The sequence below is a fragment of the Desmodus rotundus genome, chromosome 9 (genome assembly GCF_022682495.2).
Source record: "Desmodus rotundus isolate HL8 chromosome 9, HLdesRot8A.1, whole genome shotgun sequence".
NCBI classification, from domain to species: Eukaryota; Metazoa; Chordata; class Mammalia; order Chiroptera; family Phyllostomidae; genus Desmodus; species Desmodus rotundus.
The window spans coordinates 33,547,949-33,571,788 of NC_071395.1; the positions used below are offsets into that span (position 1 = coordinate 33,547,949).

At 43.1% G+C, this 23,840-nt stretch overlaps 1 protein-coding gene across 3 annotated transcripts in view; it reads right to left on the reverse strand.

Annotated features, from left to right (window-relative positions):
• The window catches only part of BLK (BLK proto-oncogene, Src family tyrosine kinase), a 56,124-nt gene that overhangs the window by 16,898 nt on the left and 15,386 nt on the right, over positions 1-23,840 (reverse strand). For all 3 annotated transcript variants that reach the window (XM_071222303.1, XM_045202497.2, XM_024568939.3), the window contains exon 2: positions 1,076-1,184. In XM_071222303.1, coding sequence (XP_071078404.1) covers positions 1,076-1,183 — 108 coding nt within the window. In that variant the 5' untranslated portion in view covers position 1,184. The remainder of the gene's footprint in view (positions 1-1,075; positions 1,185-23,840) is intronic.

Sequence of the window (23,840 nt, forward strand, 5' to 3'; positions counted from 1 at the left end):
AATAATTAACCCACAGCCCTTTGATTATTCATTTATTAAAAAAACATTTTATCAGCATAATCAATAAATATATTAAAAAAAACCATTTTATCGCTACATGCTGAACCCTGAACTCAGCTGGGACACAGATAAGATGCCTGGTTTATCTAGGAAATGGGAGTAGCGACCACCACCCCTCCTTAGGTCACAGTTGGAATGAAGTGATGACTAGCTGGATGGGCTGTGGGGGAAGAGAGGGCAGGAGAGAGAGAGGTCCAGGCATGGCTTCCGATTGCCCCAAACCAAAAGGTGGTAGGTGGCCAGGCAAGGGGGACACAAACAATCATATATGCATCGTTAGGAACCAGTAGCGTCAAAGGGTGCTAACTGCCTTGTAAACAAACCAGAACTGTCAGGTAGGCCCCACGAACAAACAAATGAGGGCCTGCAGGGGGAGGTGAACAGAAGCACCCTCCAGTCTTAGGATGCCTTGCCCCAGGGGAGTAAGCTCTTTGGAATGCTGGCACACCAGGAAGGGGGCAAGGATCCAGGAGCTTCTGGATAGGGTTGGAGGCTGCAGATGTTGCTAAATGCCCTAGAATCTTCTCCAGTACACCCTTTCCTGAAGCCGACCTCTTTGATTTCTCTTTCTCTTCAAGGCTGCCCTTGCCCACTGAAAACTGGCTAAGACTCATTGGTAGCTAACCATGCCCAGTCCTGTGCGAAAGGCAATACGTTATAGCCTTGCATACTTGTATCTACAAGGCATATGGTTACATCGCTATCAGAAAGGCACTTTTATTCTACCCACTTTACAGATGGAGAAACTGAAGCTAAGGGGAGTTAAGAAACCTGCTTTGAAGATACAGCTAACAGATTCACACTTCAGCATTCTGGCTGTTAAACAGTCTACGATACTGCCTCACCAATGTGACCTAGGGCAACACTGGCGAGGGCCTATTTGTGGGAACCCTGAGTTATCAAGATAATGGTGTTGGGGCTGGCTGGAGACAAGCAGCATTGCCCAGGGAGCCCCACGTGCTCTGTACTCTCCCTCCTCCCCCTCCCTCTCCAGCTGGGAAGAGCGATCACTCACCAGGGGTGGCAGAGGAGGGGGCTCTCTGCTCTGGGCACTGTCCTTCACAGGGCTCCAGTGGCCCTTACCCTTCTCCTTGACCTGCTTCTTGCTGCTCACCACTCCCATCCTGTCAGAGAGCACACAGCAGATTGGCAACGTGAGTAGGCCTTCAGAGCCTCTACACGGAAGAGCTCCCCCAAACTCCTTCTGAGCAGCCAATTAGAACGTTGGGGTGGAAGTGGAGGACAGTGAAGGTCAAAGTCAGACAGGAATTCAGAAGGGCGGGTGGGCTACGCTTGCACCCACCCCTTTTTCCCCAGAGCAGTAAGAAGTGGCCCGGAGAGGAGAAAGGACTAGATTTAGGACACAGAGATCGGCTGGCCTGAGGAAACTGCCAGAAACTGCTGGAGTGAACTCCAGCCCCCTGGGGCAGGAGCCTTGGCATCTGGAAAAGGGTCTGACCAGTGTGTCTAGTGGTCTAGGTTTCAGTTGTCATTTGCCACTGACTGCATCACTCGGGAAAGTCACATTTTCTCTCTTGACTCCTGTTAGGACATGTCTGAGGTTCTTTCCAACGCAGATACTCCGATCAGACGTTATAAATTTAGGGTGCATAGACAGCACAGGGACCTAAGGCCAATTGCAGCTTTCCCAATAATACTGGGGACTCTTCTTTAGAGGTGAGAGAAATATGGTCAAGATTTTCCTTGGGTAAAATCACAGGATGACAGATGTGGGAAGACCCTTGATTCATGGCCACCATCACCACCACCCTCCTTCCAGGGGCTGCCATTTAGGTGGGGCCCACCCTTCACCAGCGTGTCTCAAGCCCTATCTTGTATCATCCTTTCAACTCTCTAAAATAACTGTGAGTCGATATAACTACTCTCGCAGGACTGTGGTTTGAGGCATTAAGTAGCTGGCTCACAATCAAACAACTAACCAATACAGAGCCAGCTCTGGAGCCCGGGCTGACCCAGACCACCACACTGCACCTCACACCTGGCCGCTCCCCAAGAAGCCGACACTTGCAGAGGAGAGGGCCCTGAGCTCCTGCTCTCGTCGCACAGGCCGTGTGGTCGGGGGTGGACTCCTGATTGCTTTGGATGCCTGCACCGTGTTTCATCGGTTCTGTGATGCACCTTTTTCCTATTTCAGTCTCTCTGAAACTGGAATATGTTTTACAGTCGATGATGGTTCATGCTGTAGTGAGCAGCACTTTTTTCCCTCTGTTAGTGATATATAAAATAAATGCTCACCTTCCAAGAATGGTGTCTTGGATTCAATGAAACACACTAATGTTTTTCTTTTTCCAGAGAATTGAAGACACATGCCTCATATTATTTCTCCTCAAACTCAACTTGAAAAAAAGAAAAGACTATACTACTTTTGAATATAGGACACACAGCCACAGTAACAAATAATAATTAAGTATTTTTTGAGTATGATTTGCATACAGAAGGTGTAATACTGTACATTTATAAAAAAATAATACTTTCTGCATTTAGGTAGTTTCTTTATGTCAATTTAGATCAGCTTTGACATCAGATGAAATATAATGTCAAAATTACAGGTAAATATTTTAGTGTTCAGAGATTTTTGGGGTGTCAGAATTTTTTTATTTTGTTTTTTTCAAAAAATCTTTTTTGTAATTTTTTTACCTTAGCTTTTAGTCTCCTTATACCCTCCACCCACCCACCCCCAGCAATCACCACACTGTTGTCCATGTCCATGAGTCATTTTTCTATTTTGCTTAATCCCTCCACCCCCAACCCCCCTCCACCAGCTGTCATCCTGCTCTCCATCTATGAGTCTGTCCCCATTTTCCTTGTTAGTTCAGTTTGTTCATTAGAGTCCACATGTGAGTGAAATCGTATGGTATTTGTCTTTCTTGGGTGTCAGAATTTTAAATAAGGAATCATGGGTTTATATTGGAAATGACTACTAAATTTTACTAGGTGCCTATTTAGTATCCATTTATATGATAGTTTTTCCTTAATTTGTTGATGTAATAAATTATGTTGATAAATTTTCCGGTATCAAAACATCCTTGCATTTTGGAATAAAAGCTGGCTATTGTACATTAGTCTTTTTGATTCATGGATGGACCCTTTTTGCAACTATTTTATTTCAAATAAGACTGTACATTCCCAAGTGGGATTTGTCTATGAGGCGTGTTAGTGTTACGATGATGCTGGCTTTGTAACATACAACAGGGAGACCTCTGTCTTTTTTTCTGTGATATTGAACAGTTTAACAATATTGGGACTATTTGTTCTTTAATGGCTACATAGAACTTAGCCGGTAAGTCATCTGTGCCCTGGGCCCTTTAAACAGGAGTCCATTAAATCCACTTCTAATTTCTTCTACAGAAGTGTATCTGTTCGGATACATCCCAGTGTTGTCTGTTCCCACGTTTTTCCCTCCTTGCACAATTTTGATGACTTATGCGACCTATAGGAGATCTTTGCTTTCCTCCACACTTTCCAATTTGTTTCCATGAACCTCTACATAGCATTGTCTTATAATTATTTCAATCTCCTTTGTGTCTCGATTAGGACATCTTTCTTGTTCCTTAATATAAATTAAATGTACTTTCAATACAAATTACAATTTTTAATTGGATAACATGATCTGAAGATTTCTATGACTGAATAACTTTTAAATTATGAAGAAGAAGACTGTAATCAAAACAGCATGAAGATCGAATACAAATAGACAGATGACCAGTGGAGCAGAACAACAAACAAGCAGGCAAACAGATTCCAGTACACGTGGGAACTGTAAAAGGTGGCCTTTTAATTCAGTAGAGAATTGAGGGTTTACTTTAATAAATACCATTAAGAAAACGGTTATACAATTGGACCCCTAACTTATACCACCTTAAAAGGTAAATTCCAGGTGTATTGAAAAATATATTACAAAAATAAATATTAAAAACATTTAATTGGAAGGAACTTTACAAAACAATTCACATGACCCAGTGTTTGGAGATAAGAATGGATGAAGATAGAATAGGCAGAAGGTAAGAGAGCACAAAAAAACACAGTCATAACAAAAAGACAAATTTGTAAATGTTAAACGTATTACATGGTAAAATAAACCATCATGAAGTCAGTAGTAAGCAATAGATTGAAGAAAGATTTGTAGAGCAGACAACAGATAAATATCTATTTATAATATACACAGAGCTCATGAGTGTTGAGAAGTATGGGTCAAGTGTACAATCTACCCAGTAGAAAAATGTGTGATTATAAATAGGCAGTTCATCCAACACAAATCCAAATAGCTAAATAAACATGTAAAAAATGTTAGAATTACTTGCGGATTAGAAAATGCAAATTAAGATCATAAAATATCACAGTGCAGCAATAAATTGGAGAAAAATGAAAAGAATGATAATGCCAATTGTTGACAGTAAAGAAAAGGAAAATGTGTTTTCCTACATTTCTGGTACAAAAGTATTTGTTGAAGCTATCATCATTTCGCTGGCTCCTCTCTACTCCATTTCCAGGATGAAACCCCCCATGAGGTCTGGGATCTTTGTTTTATTCATTGTTGAATCCTAATTGCTAAAACAGTGGTTGGTACGGTGTCAGAGCTTAATAAATATTTCCTGAACAAATAAAATATGAAATATTGCCAACCTTTTAGAAAACAATCTCTCAAGTTCTATTAAAATAAAGAATTATACATACCTTTTGATTTATAATCCCACTTTACAGGAATCTCACAGAGTAATAAAGCATCATTACAGAGGAACGTATGAGATATCAAAATGTTAATTGCAGTGAAGGTTATAGCACCAAAAAAAAAAAAAAAAAACCTTTGTAATCGTTCACTAATTAGGGAATTGTTGAATAAATCTGTGCTCCAAAAGTCTATAAAATATAATGCAACTATTTAAAACAATGTGCTACATTTTCACCAGGGAATCTAAAAGGGTTTTCTACAACACACCTTTATGTGAGAAAAGCAGGACGCAAACGAGACCGTGCTATTACCCCGTGTTTAGAAACAGAGAGGAATGAGAAACGAAAGCCCTGCATAGGCATGTGCTCATGCTTCTATATCACATGAAGAGTGGTCTGGGAGGGTGAACACCAACTTGTTTACTTCGATTATTGGTGGAGGAGGTAGAGGTAGAGAAAAGAGGTCAAAGTGTCCCTTCCAGAAAAATAGGAAGTTGAAAAAACTGCGAGTGGTGTGGGTGAGTGGGTGGGCGTTAATGCAAAGCAGTGCTCCAATAAGATATTTCTGAAAATGTGAATAATGTTTATCTCAGGACTTCATGTGACTTTTATCTTCTTTTTAATAATTTTATATACTCCTTGGAATTTTTAAACAGTAAGCATTTATTTTTATTTTGTAGTGTTTAATCTTTTATTGATTTCGGAGAGAGGAGAGAGAGAAGAGAGAAAGAAACATCAATTTGTTGTTCCACTTATTTATGAATTCATTGGTTGATTCTTGTGTGTGCCCTGACTGGGGATGGAACCTGCAACCCCAGCATGTTGGGATGACACTAACCAACGGAGCCACCTGGCCAGGGCCATAATAAGCAGATACATAAAAATAGAATGTGAATGACTTGCCCAACAACAGAGGGGGCAAAAGGCCTGGAGTCAGGGCCCACGCCAGCCCTTGAGAATGGCCACCGAGCAACTGGCGAGTGCAGCCTGAGCCTCAGGCCTTTCCTGACCTCTCCCAGTCTCCTGACTCAATGAAGGGTGCACCAGCAGCAGCTTCTAGAATTTTCCCAACTTGGACTCCTACTTCTGCACCTGCCCAGATGACCAGCCCTCTTTGGCCAGCCATTTTTGCCACTAATTACAAACTTCCTGTGCAAACATTTATGTCCACCTAAACGACATAATTGAACATTTAAGTAACTTGACAAAGAGGAAAGTACCTAAAATTAAATCACCCGCTAGTCACAAGTCTTTGTCTTCCAACTCCTTAGCGGTGTATACACACATGATTTTTTCACAGGTTTTATAAATAGGTTCTCTACAGGTCCCTCCACCCCAGCGGTTCTGACTGGAGACTAGAGTTACTAAGAAGGCCAGGTGATGACTAGAGCCACCCCCCTGTGATATTTGAGCTGTTTCAGGCTGGGCGGAGCCAGGAAATGGCAGAAGTCCATGCAAACGTCAAGGGCAACACATACAGGTTCTGGGTGGCTTCAGGTGGCTTTGCTGGACTGAAGACTCTGGCCTCCGTTTTGGAGGTGAAGAATGGATGGGAGCAGGGTGTGAGTTTGTATGTGTGTATGAGTGCACACCTGTGCACTGGTGTGTGTTCACGGCAGAGCAAACATGTGCCTGCATCTGACCTTTGTGTACTTGTGTGTGTGTTTATGCACACACATGAGTGGTAGGGGGCCTAGCAAGAGGTCTAGAAGGTGGGGGAGGGGACTTCCATCTGTTTCTTCACATTGAATTAGACCCCCTGTACAGACTTTGACTAGAGTGGAAAGGTCAATGTCGGCCCCAGGGCAGATATTTAAAGCCTAAAACACAGCCCAACATGACAGGGGATGTGGTGAAGGCAACAACTAAAAATAGAGAAACTGGAAACTCTTCATTTACAGTTGTCTAGCATTTCACAGGTTGAAAAGCACTTGGCATATATGACTTATTTGGTAGTCATGATATCATTAATAGGTTAACTATCCTCATTTTATAGCTGAAGGTAGAGCGGCAAGGTGGCTTGCCATGGAAGGCCCCAGTGAAGGCAGCAAAGCCAGGAGCTGGAGGGTGCTGTCTGCCTCACTATTGCCCGAGCTCGCTGCCCAAAGCAGGTACATGGGTGGCCTTTGGCTCACAGTCTGGCTTCAGGTTCAGAAACTCTTTTCTTTTTGACAGGGCTGCCACCTGCCTCTAAAACCCTCCCTTCCAAGGGAGAAACCTCTGGTGGAGTTGCTGGGGCAAGACCGTCTGAAGGTGACTGCCACCCTGGAATTCTGGGCAGAGACACAGCCTTCCCTCTCCTCCCTGGTCCACTGAGGTTAAGTGGGTGACCTGAGGAACTGGGACTCATAAGCAAGCTACATATTGGCTGTGTGAACTTGGGCAAATCACTGAATCTCTCCGAGTCTCAGTCTCCTTACCTGTAAGAGGGGCGGCATGAGACTGTTGCTCATTTCATGCCTAAAACCTGCCTGAAGAAAGCACAAAGGGGAATGCTGAAACAGGCAAACAATGGACTTCCCTGTCGGTCAGGAGGGGCAGTTCTGTTTCTGCAGAATTTAGTCATGTTATGAAATTCTCAATTATATCTTCCCTGTCTGGCAGAGCCTCACAGTCTATTTTCAGCCTATCACAGGCATCTATCAATTATGCGCTTACCCATGATTATGGGCGTAATTCCAATGACGATCTGACTATTTATGTAAAGTTCGGGAAAACTGCACCAAAATATTAAAACTCTTGTACAAACATTACTACCCAGATGGAAATGGTTGTCTTGCCAAGACCGAGCTGTTGGCAGGCAGTGGCAGTCCCCTGTGATGGCTGTGAATGTTTCTTCACCAGCCGATGTGCTCAAGTCCAAACTTAACACATGAAGAATGTTTTAGGAAATTGACACATAATGAGCAAATGTGTAGGTTTTATAGAGGTCGAGGACCAACAGCCTATAATACACAATTCACATGGTTGTCATGTGAACCAGACAAGATGAGGGTGGGATAGAACAAGAGTATGGAGAGCACTAAGTAGAAACTAACTAGAGGGTGACCACATGAACTTGGGGGGCACTTTCCTTCTCCAGAGCTGCCTGATGCTTCGAGGGGGCCTAGGATTCACGGGGATTTTCTACTTTTCCTTTTTGGGTTATCTAAAATCCAGTCCATAATCAAATTTCCCCAACTATCTCAAAAAAATGGCTTCTCGCTGTTGGTTTGTTCTAGTTAGATTTCAAACAAACTTCATACATGACATATGGCTGTTATGTCTTTGTGTCTCATGGTTTGCTTTATGACATTGGTTAGTGAAAACCATGTTGGTGGTCCTATAGAATGTTCTGTATTCTGGATAGTGCTCCCTTGTGGTACCTCATAACTTGGTCCTCTATTTGTTTCCCTATTCCTTCCACATACAGTTAACTCTATAGGGTCCGTGATTCAGGTTCGCCTTTTTCTTGTAGGGATGTCTTATGGGGTGACATGTGCTCCATGTCATATGCTATCAGGCTGTCTCACATGCTGCCACACAGTCAGCACACTGTCTGGCTGCGCTACTTCAGTGATGCTAAGGTAGACCTGAGTTCAGGTGCTGCCAGTCTGATTCCGCCATGGAAAAACGTCTCGTCAACCTTCCCACTAATGGTTCCATTTGCGTTACTAAACACTGCCGTTCCAATGCCCTCATTCCTTCCACGTTTGCTAGTTGGGAGTTGATAAAGGATGAGAAAGAGAGAACACCAGAAAAAATGTTGTGCATAATTTCATCAGGGTTAGGTAATATTTGGATATAGAGAAATAATGCTTTCCCAAAGACATGGAAACAGGAAACTTGGTCAGAGAAAGTTTTTCCATTGGCTGGATTGTTGAGTATATAACAGAATTATTAAAAAAGAACTGTAATTAATGCCTTGTGCAATACTTGTAAACAACGGTGGTATATTTGCCCAGTACTAGCATAGGACCCGATACAGAGCTGTAGCTCCTGGCTGGGTATGGAAGGCCCCTGTGTACATGCGGCACCCTGGCAAGAGGCTAGCTGGCAGTGATGGCTTGTGACTTGTGCGTGCCCTTGGGCAACATGGCTGCAACTTTGGCACAGTGAGGAGGAGACACACGTGTGGCTATTTCGATCTTGTCAAGTGAAAATATTTCCACAGTGGAAAGTTACTCCCCACAGTGGTAAAGTTGATGAAGAGATTTTTTAGGTGGTAAAAAGTTTGAGGGTGCAGCGCAAAACTTCAGGCAGGAAGACAGCACTCTTGTGAAGCTGTGTTAAATAAAATACAGACATGCGTTACTGAGTCACCTGCATTTGCTTGTGCTGACATCGAGAAGCTTGAAATTTGTTAGTCTATAGTGTGGAAAAGTGGTGCTGTGTTGATATTTAAATTCTTGTGATAATTACTAGCTGCGAATAAAATTCCTTTAATTGGAGACATCATGTAAATTTATATTTTTAAAAAACCCACAATAGTGCTGATTAAAACATGCTGCTGACACGCAAAAATATAAATACAACTACTGTTGTATTTCATATTGATGGGACTATAAACTTCAATCTACTTTGCAGTTTCTAAAAATTTCTTGCATTGTTTTCATTTTCAAAAACTGAACAAAAAATTAAATCACAAGTGTACTACTTCCTAATGGAGTCAGTTCTGACTGCTTAGCACAGAAGTTCTCACAGCTCTGTGTGCATTACAGCCAACCAGGAGTTTGCAGATTCCCGAGGCCCAGCCCCGGCAGGTCCAGGGTGGGGCTCCAGGGACTGTGTTTTTCACAAGTAGCTGCTACAGAGGCTGATGCAGATGGGTTCACCTACCCCATTTTACGAAGACTCTTTTTTTTTATTTGGCTGCGTTTCTGGAGTTTGACTTGTAAAAAAGGATCGAAAGACAGTCCTGCGGACCTTGGGTATTTCTCCATGGGAGTCCCTCATAAATAATGCTTGTCGTTTTCCTGCCAGTGATCCGCTTGTCTTTAAATGAAATGGATGTTTTCCGTCCTCCATTCAAACGTTCCTTACACATTCATATACAGGGTCCAGCAGAAGTGACGCCATTGAGTGGTGTTGGAGGGTACGTGAATGCCTCGCACGAGATGGACAGCAAAGGGAACATGTCACCTAAAATGCCATGTGGTGAGCTTGAGTGTGATATTGTTATGTTATAGAATTACATGCTTATGATTTTGCAATAAGAGATTTTTATGTAATAAAAAGGGGTGTTGTGTTGTACCCTATATTTTTGCATAATTTTTTTTGACATGGGGGAGATAACACCCCTTTCTACAATAACAATGATGGCCTCTCTCTGATGCCTGCCAGTTCACACAGTATTTTCACTTACAGTATCTTAGGAGCCTCAGAATGACCCCGTGAGCTAAATAAAATCATCATCCCCGACCTCATCCTCAGGAGACTGGAGACCGAGGTGACAAAACGGGCATAGAGCAGGGATTTAAGTCACGTCTCTGACTGCAGGGCCTTGCTCTCTCCCACTGAGGCTCACAGGGGATCCTGCCAGACATACAACCCTTCAGGACTTGAGTTTCTTTAAAAAGGCTCTGTCTCCATTGTTTAATCCTTTTGAGCCGCTTCTTTAATGTTTAGTAAACACAACCCAGAGAAAGGATTTGTGAACAGAGAGAAGGAAGCACCTCTAGCAGGTTTGGGGGTGGGGAGGGGACATTTGGACTGAAAAAGCTGGTTCTATTTTATGCTTTTAAACATGAACTGGAAAAGGTTAAAGACAGAAAAAGCAAGAAAGAAAAAGGTCTCAGGCCCTTGACATTTGGGGGTTAATTGTAATTATTGAGTAGATCTAGAAACACTGATGTCCAGCTAGAGGCACGAAGATTTAAAATTAACTAATACAACTATCGTTGCAGGATTTATCTCTCGTATGAGATCAGGAAGCTAGTGATGACTAGCACAGTGCCCAGCGCTCCTTCTGACTCAGTCTGGACACGGTGCTTTGTGCTTTATGTATAGCGCACATCTAGACTCAACAGCAGACGTGCTCCTTCCCATTTTACAGATGAAGAAACCAAGGCTCAGCGAGGCTTAAGGGCTTGCTCAAGTCCATACAGTGCATCACAGACTGATATTTGAACATCAGTTCTATCTGACTTCGAAGTCGGGCTGATTCTACTCTGTTGCAAAGTAAGTGAGCTAGTACAAAATAAAACACGTGTGATGATATCTGCGAGGAATGTGAAACTGGTTAGAAAATGGTAAGTAAGTAAGAGTGGTTTATAGCAAGGTTTTAGAACAGAATGAGGGTCTTGGAGATTTTCAAGTTTTTCATTTATTTGTAGTTACTGTTGTAATTCTCACTCTGGACCAGCCTGGCTGTTCCAGGGCCAGGCAGACTGGTCTGAGGGAGCCGCTCACCGAGTGGTGCCGAACACACCACAGCTTAACCGCACATTGAGGAAGGCTGCGGTGGCCTGCGGCGGCATGCTGCAGGGCTCTACCTTCAACCTCTTTGAGTCAATACCTTATCAGTAATTTTTACACAGTCATAAAAACCTTGCTCTTTAGGATGTCAGAAGATGTAAAAATAAGAAGAAAAACTAATACAGCCAGCAGTTCACCAAAAAATCCCTCAGGAATGCAATTGAGGGTTAAAAAATCACGCAGAGAGGCACCTTAGGAAGAGAGGCCTGACCCAGTAGCAGAGTGAGGCTCCGCACAGTGGGTGAGAGAGGGCACGTCTTGCCTTTGGGAACTCAAAGGAATGTGTTGAATCTTGGCTTTGATGCCTGAGAGCTGTTTGAAAAAGATGGTGTGATTTAGTCACAGGCCTCTGTTTATTCACCTGCATAATGGAAATAATATGCTTACCTTGCATAATTATTATAAGGAATACGGACAGTGTATATAAGAGGCTGGCATACAGTGAATGCTTCATAAAAGCATGTTTTTGGCTAGAAAAGACTTAGACATACCAGCAAGTAACAAGTTCATAAATCTAGGAACAGCCATTACCATGACGACCATGGACAATCACAGCAGCTGACAGCTTATTGGTGCCAGGCATTACCATCAGCATTGTACTTCGCCTCGCTTTTTAAGAAAGCCAGTCTGGTTGCCTTCTCACCTCTTTCTTACCCTTTCAGAAGAGCCCACACACCTTACATAAAATACACAGTCCATCCTTCCAGGTAAGCAAGGGGCCTGTGGGGAAATAGTTCTACATAACTGCAGAGAAAACCTCTATCAACTGTCAATTCAGAACATTGTAGTCCTTTAGCCATAAATACAAACAGTCAATTATGTGTCAGAAGAGTTGGAAGAAAATAAATAGTATAAATAAAGAAAGAGAAGATTCAAAATAAACAAATAGAGTAATTCAAGAGACAGCAGAGAGTGTAGAAAATAGCTTTTAAGAAAAACCTCTATTTAGTATCTTCAGAGAGATTTTATAGACTATATAAATTTAAAAGGAATAAGTTGCTGTGAAAGGAGAATAATTAGAAAAAAAGGAGTGCAAATTAAAATCATAATTAAAAAATAATAAGTAGGCCATGGCTGAAGTTCACATGAATGATCTGAAATACAAAGTCAAGATATATCCTAGAAAAGGACATTGGATGACTAAAAATATCAGACAGGCAAGGACGTCCACTCTCACCACTCCTACTCAGAATCATCCTAGAAGTGTGGGCTAGTGAAATAAGACAAGAAATGGAAATAAATGATATACAGATTGGGAAGGAGGAAATAACATTATCTTTATTCACAGACAGCATGACTGTCTATTTGGAAAATCCCAGAGAATCAACAATAACAACAAACCCTCCTGTAACTAATTTGTGATTATAGAAAGATTGTAGGTTATCAGGTTAAAATATATAAAAGTCAGCTGCTTTCTTATATACCAGCAATAAACAATTGGAATTTGAAATGAAAAGCACAACACCATTCACATGAGCACCAAACAAGTGAAATCCGAGGCATAAATCTAACAAAATATGTACAAGATTTATATGAGGAAAACCACAAAACTCTGATGAAAGAAATCAAAGAAGACCTAAGTAAATGGAGGAATATTCCATGTAACAGATAGGAAGCCTCCACATTGTTAAGATGTTAGTTCTTGCCAACTTGATCTACAGATTGGATGCAATCCCAATCAAAATCCAGCAGGTTATTTTGTGGCTATTGAGAAACTGCTGAAAAAGTTTGTGTAGAGAGGCAAATGGCCCAAGGTAGTCAATACAAAATTGAAGGAGAAGAGCCAAGTCAGAGAACTGACACCACCTGACTCTGACACTGACTTGCTATGAAGCTAGAGTAATCAAGAAGCCGTGGTTTGGTGAAGCAACAGACAAATGGATCCATGCAACAGAACAGAGAGCCCAGAAAGACCCCGACACGGATACAGTCCAATCGGCTTTGACAAAGAGCAAAGGCAGTTCAGTGGAGAAGGAAAGTCTCTGCAACAAATGGTGGTGGGACAGCGGGCCAACCACATACAAAGAAAAATTTGTTTTTTTCTTTCTGTAATGCTAGCTGAAGAGCCCAAAAGAGATGGATGTAGTTTAAATGTAACAACAAAACCAAAAGATCTGAACTATGTACACTAAAGAAGGGAAAGGGATTCTTGCATACAACCTTTTCCCTTTTTGAGGTTTTTGAGTAAGAAACTGACCACATTTCCCCCAAATTAATGTAGGATGAAATAACACAACTTTTTTGACCACTCAATTAATTTGTCTTTAAGCATAAAACTTGAGACTTTGCAATTTCAAGTGTGAAGTACAGTAAAATTAATATGGGCACAGAACAGAATATAAATGTTAGGAGCATATAACATAATAAATGTCTTATATGTAAAAATAATAATAGAACAAAAAAGTAATATGTGAAGTTGAAAGGAGTGTGTGGAGGGTCAATAGATATTGTCTAAGGTTAAAAAACTAAAACATAAAGGGGTAACTGTATTATTTTATGTTATGGAGTCAATCACTAATAGGATAAAAAATTAATAAAAACTTAGGGGACAGAGAAGAGAGGGTAAGGTGGGGGAAAGGAAGGAAGTGCATTCTGCATCTGTTGGAGGGGAAATCAATACAATTATCCCAGGGGGATATTTAAAGTAAAAGTGTTAGTATTCTTTAAAATTGTAAAGGTAACAAAAAGGAGATTTTGAAACAAAAACTATAATCATTACTTAATTCTGGGGTGTTGGCAGGGGAGGCAAACTTTCATTTTTCAGTTCGGACCATGGAGGGCTGTCCACATTTGAGAAGATACATTCATCTATAACTAACGTAATGCTAAACCCTAAGTCAGTACATCAAAGGGTAGATAAATAACCACAGGGTGGGGCAAACGTAGGTTTACAGTTGTTCATTTGGAAAATAATACAATAATTACTAAATAATAATACACGAATAAACTGTTTCACATACTCAAAACTGTAAACGTACTTTTGCCCCACCGTGTAAATTAATAAAGGACGAAAAAAAACCTGCCAAAGAAAAACGTTCAGAATACATTATCATTAAGTGAGAGTAAATTGCAGAATGCTTTGAATACTATGATTCTGGTTGTGCAAAAAAAAAAAAAAGACTGTATAAATATACTTGCAAATAAAAAGCAATGCCTGGAAGCCCTTGGTACAGATGAAACTGCTAACAAAGCTGCTTTTGGAGAGCAAAATTCACAAGCACAGGGTTGGAGGACGTTCTCTATTTGCTTCACAATACCTCTGTGCAGTTTGGATTAAACGCAAAGCAATACACTTAAATACGTAATACTTTTAAATGCCATTTTAAAATGTGAAGTTAAACAAAAGAAAATAGGCAGTGTCCCCCCCCCCCCCCCCCCCCCCCCCCCCCCCCCGCAATCATGGGCTGCGTGCCCAGGAGCAACATCAGAAAGGATGAGCGAAGTGACAGAATGCTTTCCTTTATGTGCTCAGGCCAGACTCGAAGGACTCAACCCCCTTCATGAATCCCAATAAATACACTTTCCTCTTCACGCATCTAATTTGCTTTTGTTGCAGGAAATTTGGAAAGTAGAGAGGAAGGTAGAAATTACCTACAACCCCATCATCCACAGATAACCCCTGTTAACAATCTGGTGTGTAATTTTCCATTGCCATTTTTTAAAAAAGCAAAACTGGGATCATTATCTACATCCTGTTTTGTGACCTGCTTCAGAGGAGCGTAGGGTGGCCGTCTCCGCCTGTCACCTTTTTCGCCTGCAGCGTTGAATGTCAGGCTGGGGGCGCGTTATCGGAAGGCTGCACCAAACTTATTTTACCCACTGCTGTGTTACGCACCCAAGTCGTTTCCATTTTTTTTAGTATCAAAAAATGATGCAGCAAAGGTGTCCTTTGCTTGTGTACTTTGCCCTTGCTCATGTCCCCTGTTAATCCTGGCTGAGGTTGAAAACCCTAGAGGTGCCATTGCTAGGCCCGAGAGCACACCGTGTTTAAGTCCGCTGATAGCTTTTGGAAATTCTCCTCTAGGAATTTCACACAGTAGTACACGAGTACGTATCTCCCTGTACTTTCTCTAATAACAGTTATCATTTTTTATACTCATTAATTTATTTAAAAAGCTGTTTTTTACGTTTTAACCTAACTTTGATTAAGTGAATACTACACGCATGCCAAAAGTCAGATCAATGCAAAGAAAAGAATAAAAGTCACTTGCGCTTTCATCATGAATGGAAAGGCACTGTGAACACTTCAGTGATGAATTTCCGGAGTTTTTAATATTTGCATATCCACTTAAAAAAATGGGGCCAAGCTATTTACACAGATTGTGCTGTAGTTATTTCAGTAAATGGTACAGTGTAAGTTATATAAGTAAATACAATTTAGAAGCAATATTATTATTGCTATTGCAAACACTTAATACTAATTTATTTAACCACTATTGGTCAAGTAAGTTATTTTCAACCTTTGACTAGTCTTAAGAAACCTGTAATAAACATCCTTGTAAAATATATATTTAGTTGTTGCTCCAATATTTTTAAAGCTATTTTCCTATAAGTGGAATTACTAAGTCAAAGAAGATGCACATGTTCAAGGATCTTGATCCGTGATGCTAAGCTGGTTTCCACAACAGGGACGCTAATGTGCATTCTCGCAGTGCCGGAGAAAGCCAGTCTCCCTGGTTCTTCACCAAGGATTTTTATCAAGTTCTACAGAAATCTTGTCAATCCGCTAAATGAAAGGTGATACACAACATAGTTTTAATTTCATTTGCTATTAATATGTATTATATATTTATCAACCACTTGCATTTCTCATGTGACAAAGTAGTTGCCCAGGTCCCCTGCTCATTTTTACATTGAGGGGTTTATCATTATCTTAATGACATTTAGGACCTCTTTATATGATTTATGTATTTACTTTGTACATGAATTTGTCACATATGTTGTAAATATTTTTTCCATTTATCTTTTGCTTTTTAATATTGCTCATGCTATTTATTGCACACAAAGATTTTCACCGTTATCAAGCCAACTTATTAATCTTTCTCACCAATCTTTGTCTTTGATGTTCATATTTAGAAACTTCTTCCCCACCCCAAGTTTATAGAAATATAAAACTAGTTTAAATGTTTTTACTGTTAATTATGACTATCTTATAGTGTAAAAAGCACAGAAGCTAATATAACAGCACTAATATCAGGTACTAATATTTTGTCACACTTATTCAGTTCTCTTTTTTTCCTTTCTCTTTTTATGTCACAGATACAGCTAAAGCTTGAGCATTATTTTCTCCTCTCTTTGTCTCCAAAAGGAATCATGACCTTGAAGTTAATGGGTGTCATTGCCATGTGTGATTTTTTGCATGTATGACGTGTATACGAAGCCATGAGCAATGTATACTCTTGCTTTGTATGCTTTGCAAAATGGCTCCAGAATGCATATTCCCTTTCATAACTTGCTTTTCTTTTTCCCTGAAATTGTGTTTTGAGATTTGTTCACTCTGCTATATAGACACCCTAGTTCTTCTGGTTTTTACATTTATCCATTTGCAGTTTTTTGTGTAACAACTTATTTTGTTAATAAAACTCAAAATGTTGTATGAAAATATGTGCTCAGTATAGAAAAAATTTAAGTATAGAAAGTTTATAAGAAAAATTTTCATAATCCCAATACCAGAAGCAACCTCTGTTAATATTTTGGTATATTTCTTCTTAGTCTTTTTTTGTGGGTTGGGGGAAGATATAAACATTTAAAATTTTTTACAGAGCTGAAATCAATATGAAGCATGGTTTAAAATGGATTTAAATTCTGGCTTTATACTTTAAATTCTTTAAAAACTATGTCACATTTGTCAACTTCCTTGATCTCTTCAAGTCTCATTTTCCCGGTCAGTAAAATACTAATAACTTCCTCACGGGCTGTTGGGAGAATTAGGAAGTGTACGTCAAGTCCGTGGCTTGTCCTTGGTGCCTGGCACAATAGCGTCTAAATGCCTATTAGCTCTTATTACTGTACAGGCTCTTATTTAAAACCACATCATGGGTCCGTTTATGTCATTCAAACTTATAATAAACACATTTAAAAGTTTTCCCCTATATATGTGTATATACCCACACACACAATTTTGTCTATTATTTATATATAAATTGCTGCCTACATTTCGTATTTTCCCCCGTTGTTTAGGCTCTCTGAAGGAAAGTTGCTTTGGACCAATAGCACAGAACTATTTCAGGATTCCTGACCCAAACTGACAAATTGCTTTCCAGACAGGCTGTGACAATGTGGGCTGCCAGCATCTGTGCGTAAACCCCTCCTGATGGCAGCGTGGTCCTCGAGGACCATGCTGGGCCTGAACAGCCTCCCTCCTTCCTATGAGGGGCTCCTTGTCTCCCCAAGAGATAGCTTTGAACACAGACCTGGGCCAGGCTGGGGGGTGAGTGCTGGGCAGACGGTGGGGATCGAGACAGACCAGGTTCCAGTTCTGCAGCCCAGATCTAGTGACACAGCAGTGAGTGGAGGGGAAGCCAGAGAACACACAAAGTAAATGTCTAATGATTTCCAAAAGGGGTCAGAACTGTGAAGAACAGAGGATGGTATGAGAGAATGGTCACAGAGGCACTGGGGTATTCAGATGAAGAGAAAGACCTCTCCCAGGTGGTGAGATTTTTAAGTTGGGGTCGGACTGACAAATATGCAAAGGTCTGGAAGGGCAAGGGGAACAGCAAAGAGAAGGCCTTAAGGAGGACATGCACTTGGCACCTCATAAGAGCCAAAGGGTCAGTCAGTGTGCTTGGAGCAGAGAGGAGAGAGAGGCATTGGGGAGAGGTGAGGACAAATAGAGACAGAAATAGAAGCTGGGCTTTCTTTCAAAATGCCATGTTAAACCATCAGACGGTTTTAAGCAGGACTGACTTGTGTTTTAAAAAGATCCCCGAGGCTGCTGTGTGGAGAAGACTGTGGGGTGTGCGCCCGGAAGCAGGTCACTAGGCAGGAGAGCAATACAGGAGGCAGAGTGAGCGGTAGCGGGACAAGGGTGTTTTCAGCAGAAATGGGGAGAGTGGATCAAAATGATGACATGCCAATGACAAAGTGACAGTGACCTTCAGATGTGGTTGGGGTCTGTCTGAACAGGGGAAAGAGATGCCTCTCAATCCTCCTGAAGAAGTACAATCTTCTGCTGCACCTCAGCCCTCTGCTATGGGATGTCTGTGTTTGGAATCAGAGCCCAGTATCCAGCAGGGGTTGGGCAGGTCAAGTTTTAAAAACTGAAAGTGGAGTTTGATCGGGGCAGCCAAGCTCTGCCAGGAATATCTACCACCTAGAGCCTTAGCTGAAGGCTCAGTTTGAAAGTCTGCACCTCATTTAGTATAAAGGGCTCCCAATGCCTGTGTGAGGCCAGGGGGGCTGCTCCAGGGGGGTTGGGAGGCTGCCACCTTCCCCGAACAAAGAGAACTGGATTATGGATCCGAGTCAACTGGGCTGTGGACCCTGTGCATCCCCTCCCCTTCTCCCAGCCTCAGTTTCCCCTTCTGTAAGGCCGACATCCATGGCACTCACTGAAGACCAGCCACCCGAGGATGCCCTGCTCCCACATCTTTTTACTGACTCCTCCTGGAGCTCCCCTCATGTCCCCTCAGGTCCCCGGCACAGGTCTGGGCTGCCCGGGCCGCTGTCGCTGCTGCTGCTGCTGCTGGGAAATGTACTTCTCTGGCTTTCCAGAAGTCACTCTCAGCTCTGAGAGGGGCCCTGGATTCAGGGTCCTATTGTTGGGGCCTTGGTGAGTAGTTCCCAACTTGTAAGAGGGCCAGGAGCTCTGACTGCAGCACAGGCGGGCACTGGACTCACAGTAGTGGACTCAGCCAGAGAACTGCAAGGTCTGCAAGAGCTGGACCACCGTCTCCTGCCCGCATAAGTTCCTTTGACATTGTTTAACCTTTCCTCGCATGCACGCCTGTGATGGGTTATCAACTTGTTTGATAAGTGTTTTATTATTGGGTTGAGGTTATTTTGTTGTTAACTATCTGTGATTTATTCATTCTGATATAAGTTCATGCAGGGAGAAGTTATTCTTATTACTCATGTTAACAGTATTATTTCTATTTAATAATAGATTAGTCCAGTCTTAAATTAGGAGCTAGTTTATATTATTGGAGTTAAGGTAATTAATTATATTGTTAAGCTTAAATGTTTTCTTAATTGGGGGTTGCTTTTTTTTCATTCCCACACGCCCAGGAAAAGCCCTCTCTCAATAGGACTCAGAAAGCAGCCGAGGCACAGAGGATAAGGCATAACCTGCAAGAGCGGGAAGCCCTTGGAAGCCTAGCCACATCTGAAAGGTCTGGTATGCTTGGAGGCTGGGACTTCCATGATACTCACATGGGAAAAGAGCCAGAGAAAGGGGCTGGTAGGACTCAGAGAATGGGTTGACATCACCACTGATACTGCCCCTCAGATACTTAGTAAACAGCTCACACTTCAAATGGCCAGAACAAGTCCATAGTCTGCTCCCAAACCTGCCAGTCTCAAGGCTTCCCCCATCTCTGCAAACGGTAACTGCATCTTCTAGTTGCTGACACTTTTCCTCCTACTTCTCACAAGCAAACCATCACTAAACCTGTCAGCTCTACCTTCCACATACATCCAGAAATGGGCCAACTCCCCCGCCGCCATGGCTGCTGTCCCAGTCAAAGCTGGGATTCTTGTAGCAGCCTCCTCCCTGCTCTTTCTGCTCCTTTCTCTGCCCTCCCACCAGCCTACTTCCAGCAAGGCAGCCAGTAGTGACCCTGGGAAATATCGGTCAGACCGTGACACTCCTCCACCCAGAACCCCAAACGGTCCTCTGCCAGCTCTCAGTGTAAAATCCAGAGGCCTTGTGTGGAAGTTCCTCAAAAATTAAACAGAATAGTCATATGCTCCAGCAACTCTATCTGAACGGATATTTGTACACCATCACTCATGGAAGCACTATTCACAATTGCCAGCAGGTGGGAGCAACCCGAGTGTCCATCGGTGGACGAACGGATAAGCACAATGTGGTGCACCCATGCAATACAATAGTGTCCGTCCTTACAAAGGAAGGGCATCGTGTCACATACCCCTTAAAGGCATTACACCAAGTCAAAGCTCGGGCACAAAAGGGCAAATACTGTAGGGTTCCACTCATGTGAGGTACCTACAACAGTCAGATTCATGGAAACAGACGGTAAAGTGGTGGTCGCCAGAGGCTGGAGGAGGGAGAATGGGGATTTAGTGTTTAATGGCGTGTTTACTTACTTGGGCTGCCATGATAAAGTACCACAGACTGAGTGGTTTAAATAACAAGAATTTATTTCTCACAGTTTGGGAGGCTAGAAGCCAAGATTAAGGTGTTGGAAGGGTTGGTTTCCTCTGAGACCATTCTCCTTGGCTTATAGATGGCCGTCTTCCTCCGGTGTCCGCACTCCATCGTTCCTCTGTGTCTGCCTGCGCCTTTATCTCCTCTTCAGGGAAGAGCACAGTCAGACTGAATAATAAAATAATGACCTCATTTTAACTTACCTGCTTCTTGAAGGACTATTTCCAAATAGTCTTCTATGTCACCTTCTGCAGTATTAGGGGTTAGGACTTCAACTTATGCATGAGGGGGTGGGCTGGGGGGAGGAGCACAGTTCAGCCCATAATAAATGGGGACAGAGTTTCAGTTGGGAAAGACCAAGTTGGGAAGTAGATGGTGGTGGTGGCTGCACAACGATGTGATTGTACTTAATGCCACTGAACTGTACACTGAAAATGGTGAATTGTATGTTATGTATATTTTCCCACGCACATGCACACACATGGAAAATCCGAAGTCCTTAGACGTGACCCATACCCTCTGTCCTCTCCCATCTCCTGCCACTCTCCCTCCTGCTACTCTGCCCCCAGCACACCGGCTTCCTTATTGGGCCTTACACAAGCAAACACACTCTCACCTCAGGGCATTCGCATCAGCTCTTCCTCTGCCTAGAAATTCTTCCTCAGATACTGAGGTTCCTTCATCCCCTTCAGGCCTCTGCTCAAATGTCACCTGGCCAGCAGAAGGGCCTCTCCTGGGCATTCAAAACAACGCAAACCCACTCACCCCAGGCTCTTCACTCTGATCTCCTCTACTCCACAGTCCTGATCCCCATTCGACACTATAGATTTACTCATTGGTCTAGCACCTGTCTTCTCCCACTGCTAGGTGAGCCCCTCGAGCGCTGACCGTGTGTTGTCCACAGACGTAACTCTAGTGCCTGCAGTAAAAGTACACAGGTGCTTTAGAATGAATGGACGATGGCTCCTCTTCTATTATGGCATCCATCTGAATTACTGTCTATAGTGGCAACTGCATGCGTCATCCGATTTGGTCCTTGCAGCAGCCCTGGGAGGTTTGGCAGGGTACTCAGCTTCAGGGTTGTTAATGATGAGTCAGGATGAAGTCCCGCCCTCATTTTCATCCGTGGCCCAGAACTATCGTTACCACTTTTCCCGGGGTCGCGGGAAGAGTAGGGATTGTAAAGCACCACGAGTGTATTGAAGTCAGTTCTGCACTGAGCTCACGCTCCTTGTCTGGGAGCTGCTGTGAGGAGCTCAGGCACTTCACGTGAAGCACTTTATGGAAGTTATAAATCAGGGGTTAGTGGTAGCTGCTTCATTAAACACACCCCGGCACTTTCACTTTTATTAGGTTCCTGCCACAGCTCCCATTGTCTCAGAAAGCATGTCTGCATCTGCCCACGGCTGCAGGGCAGTTCCCAGCCACAAGTCCCCCAGGATGCCACCTGGTGTGCCCTCCTGATGGCCCAGCAGCAGGGGGTGCTTTTCCCTGCTGTGTCTGCAGAACAGCCTGGAGATTCCCAGACTCCTGTTGAAGCCCTGAGAAGGCTTCCAAGCAGGCTCTTGGCTTCCTGAGATTACAGAGGATTTATACAAAATATGCAAGTCTGAGAAATCTAGACCACCTCCATCTTTATTCCCACCTGCTTCTGTCCTACTGAAGCAGGGTGCAGCCAAGAGGAGGGCCCCAGGAAGGGATTTATAATGGGGTCCAGGACTCGGGGTGTCCAGGATATATTAGAAAAATGTATGTAGGATGTCTTCACCCCCACAGGCCTGAGCCAAGGGGGATGGGACACATGGAACAGGGCCATTCAGAGCTGTTTTGGGTAGCAAGAGCTTTGCAGCTAACCCCTGGCTCAGTCATTTAACATATCTATAACCTTTAACTGGTTTCATGGATGTGTTAAGTAGCTGTGGCCATGCTTTGAGCCAGGGGGATGGGACCAAATTCCACCCAGGATGGGACTGGGAAGTAACTCCCCCTGGTTACAGGGCCTGCGTGAGAGTGTGGAGATGATTGGCTCCATGCCATGGGGCCACACCTGCCCAGACTTACTATGGCAGCCCAGAAAAGCTGGAAGAATACAGGGATGCTGGCAGGTGTAACTGACTGTAGGAGGAGTCAGAAATGGGCTGCAAAGGAAGATGGGTGCTGGGATTTAAACCTAGGCCCGGCAGCCATAGAAAGAAGAGACCATGCGGCTCTGAAGGGAAGAAGAGACCACGCGGCTCCAAAGTAAATAGGGAAGAGACCACGCGGCTCTGAAGTAAATGGGGGAACCACGAGGTTCTGAAGCAAGTAGATAGATAGAGGTCCATGTGGTTCTGAAGTGGGGAAAAGGACCACGCGGTTCTGAGGGAAAGGAAGAGGACCACGAGGTTTTGGACTTCTTCTTTTTGCCACGCGGCTTAGGCAGCAGGAGAGACTTTGCAGCCATAGAGAAAGGGGAGAAAGGACTCTTGCTGCTGGGCCATGAGAAGGCGCCTCATGGCTTTGGATTAACTGGAGATTGCAGCAGCCACCCAGCTGATGGTGCCGGGAGCCTGAATCACGGACTTCTACTTCCTTTCCTGAGACACGGTACCCCGGACTGGGCACAGGGAGAGGGAAGGACTGTGCATCTGTGGGTATTCTAGAGGACTTTAGTATCTTATTGAAGACATTAGATCATTATTCTAAGTCTGTGTAACTTTCAAATAAACAATTCCTTTCCTTTTCACCAGTCTCTGGCATTGAGAGACGTCTTTCCTCTGGAGGCGGGCATTTCGAACCTAGCAGGTGGGTGTGGGGGGAAGGAACCTCCAGAGACAGAAAGGCGGAATCCTTTCTGTAATAATTTATCGTGAAGGAACCATCCCCCCTCCCTCTGCTCTGTAACACTACCTTCTTTCCCTTCTCCCTCCCTCCCTCTCTCCCTCCCTTCCTTGCCTCCTTCCTTCCCTTCCATGGAGTGTGCTAAATACTTGTTATTTTCTTCTCTCCAGCATCCATCTACTTCCCAGTTTTCTTGGGAAGTAGATGAGCTAGAGAATGTACAAGAACTTCTAGATTCTCTTTCTCTCAATGGACATTAACAAGTGCTTCCTGAGTAGGTCAGGAAGCAGGTCCCTTGGGAAGTGACAACAATGGAGCGATAGCAGCCCTCTTCCAAGCAACTGTCTCTGTGCCACATGCTGGGGGAGGGCCCACTGTGCTGTGTGGTCTGAGGCCATCCACTGCAGTGTTTGCCAAAATTCGTCTTCTTTCTTTTTATTAGGACCATCAGTAAGAAACACACTGTGCATCACAAGACAGAACA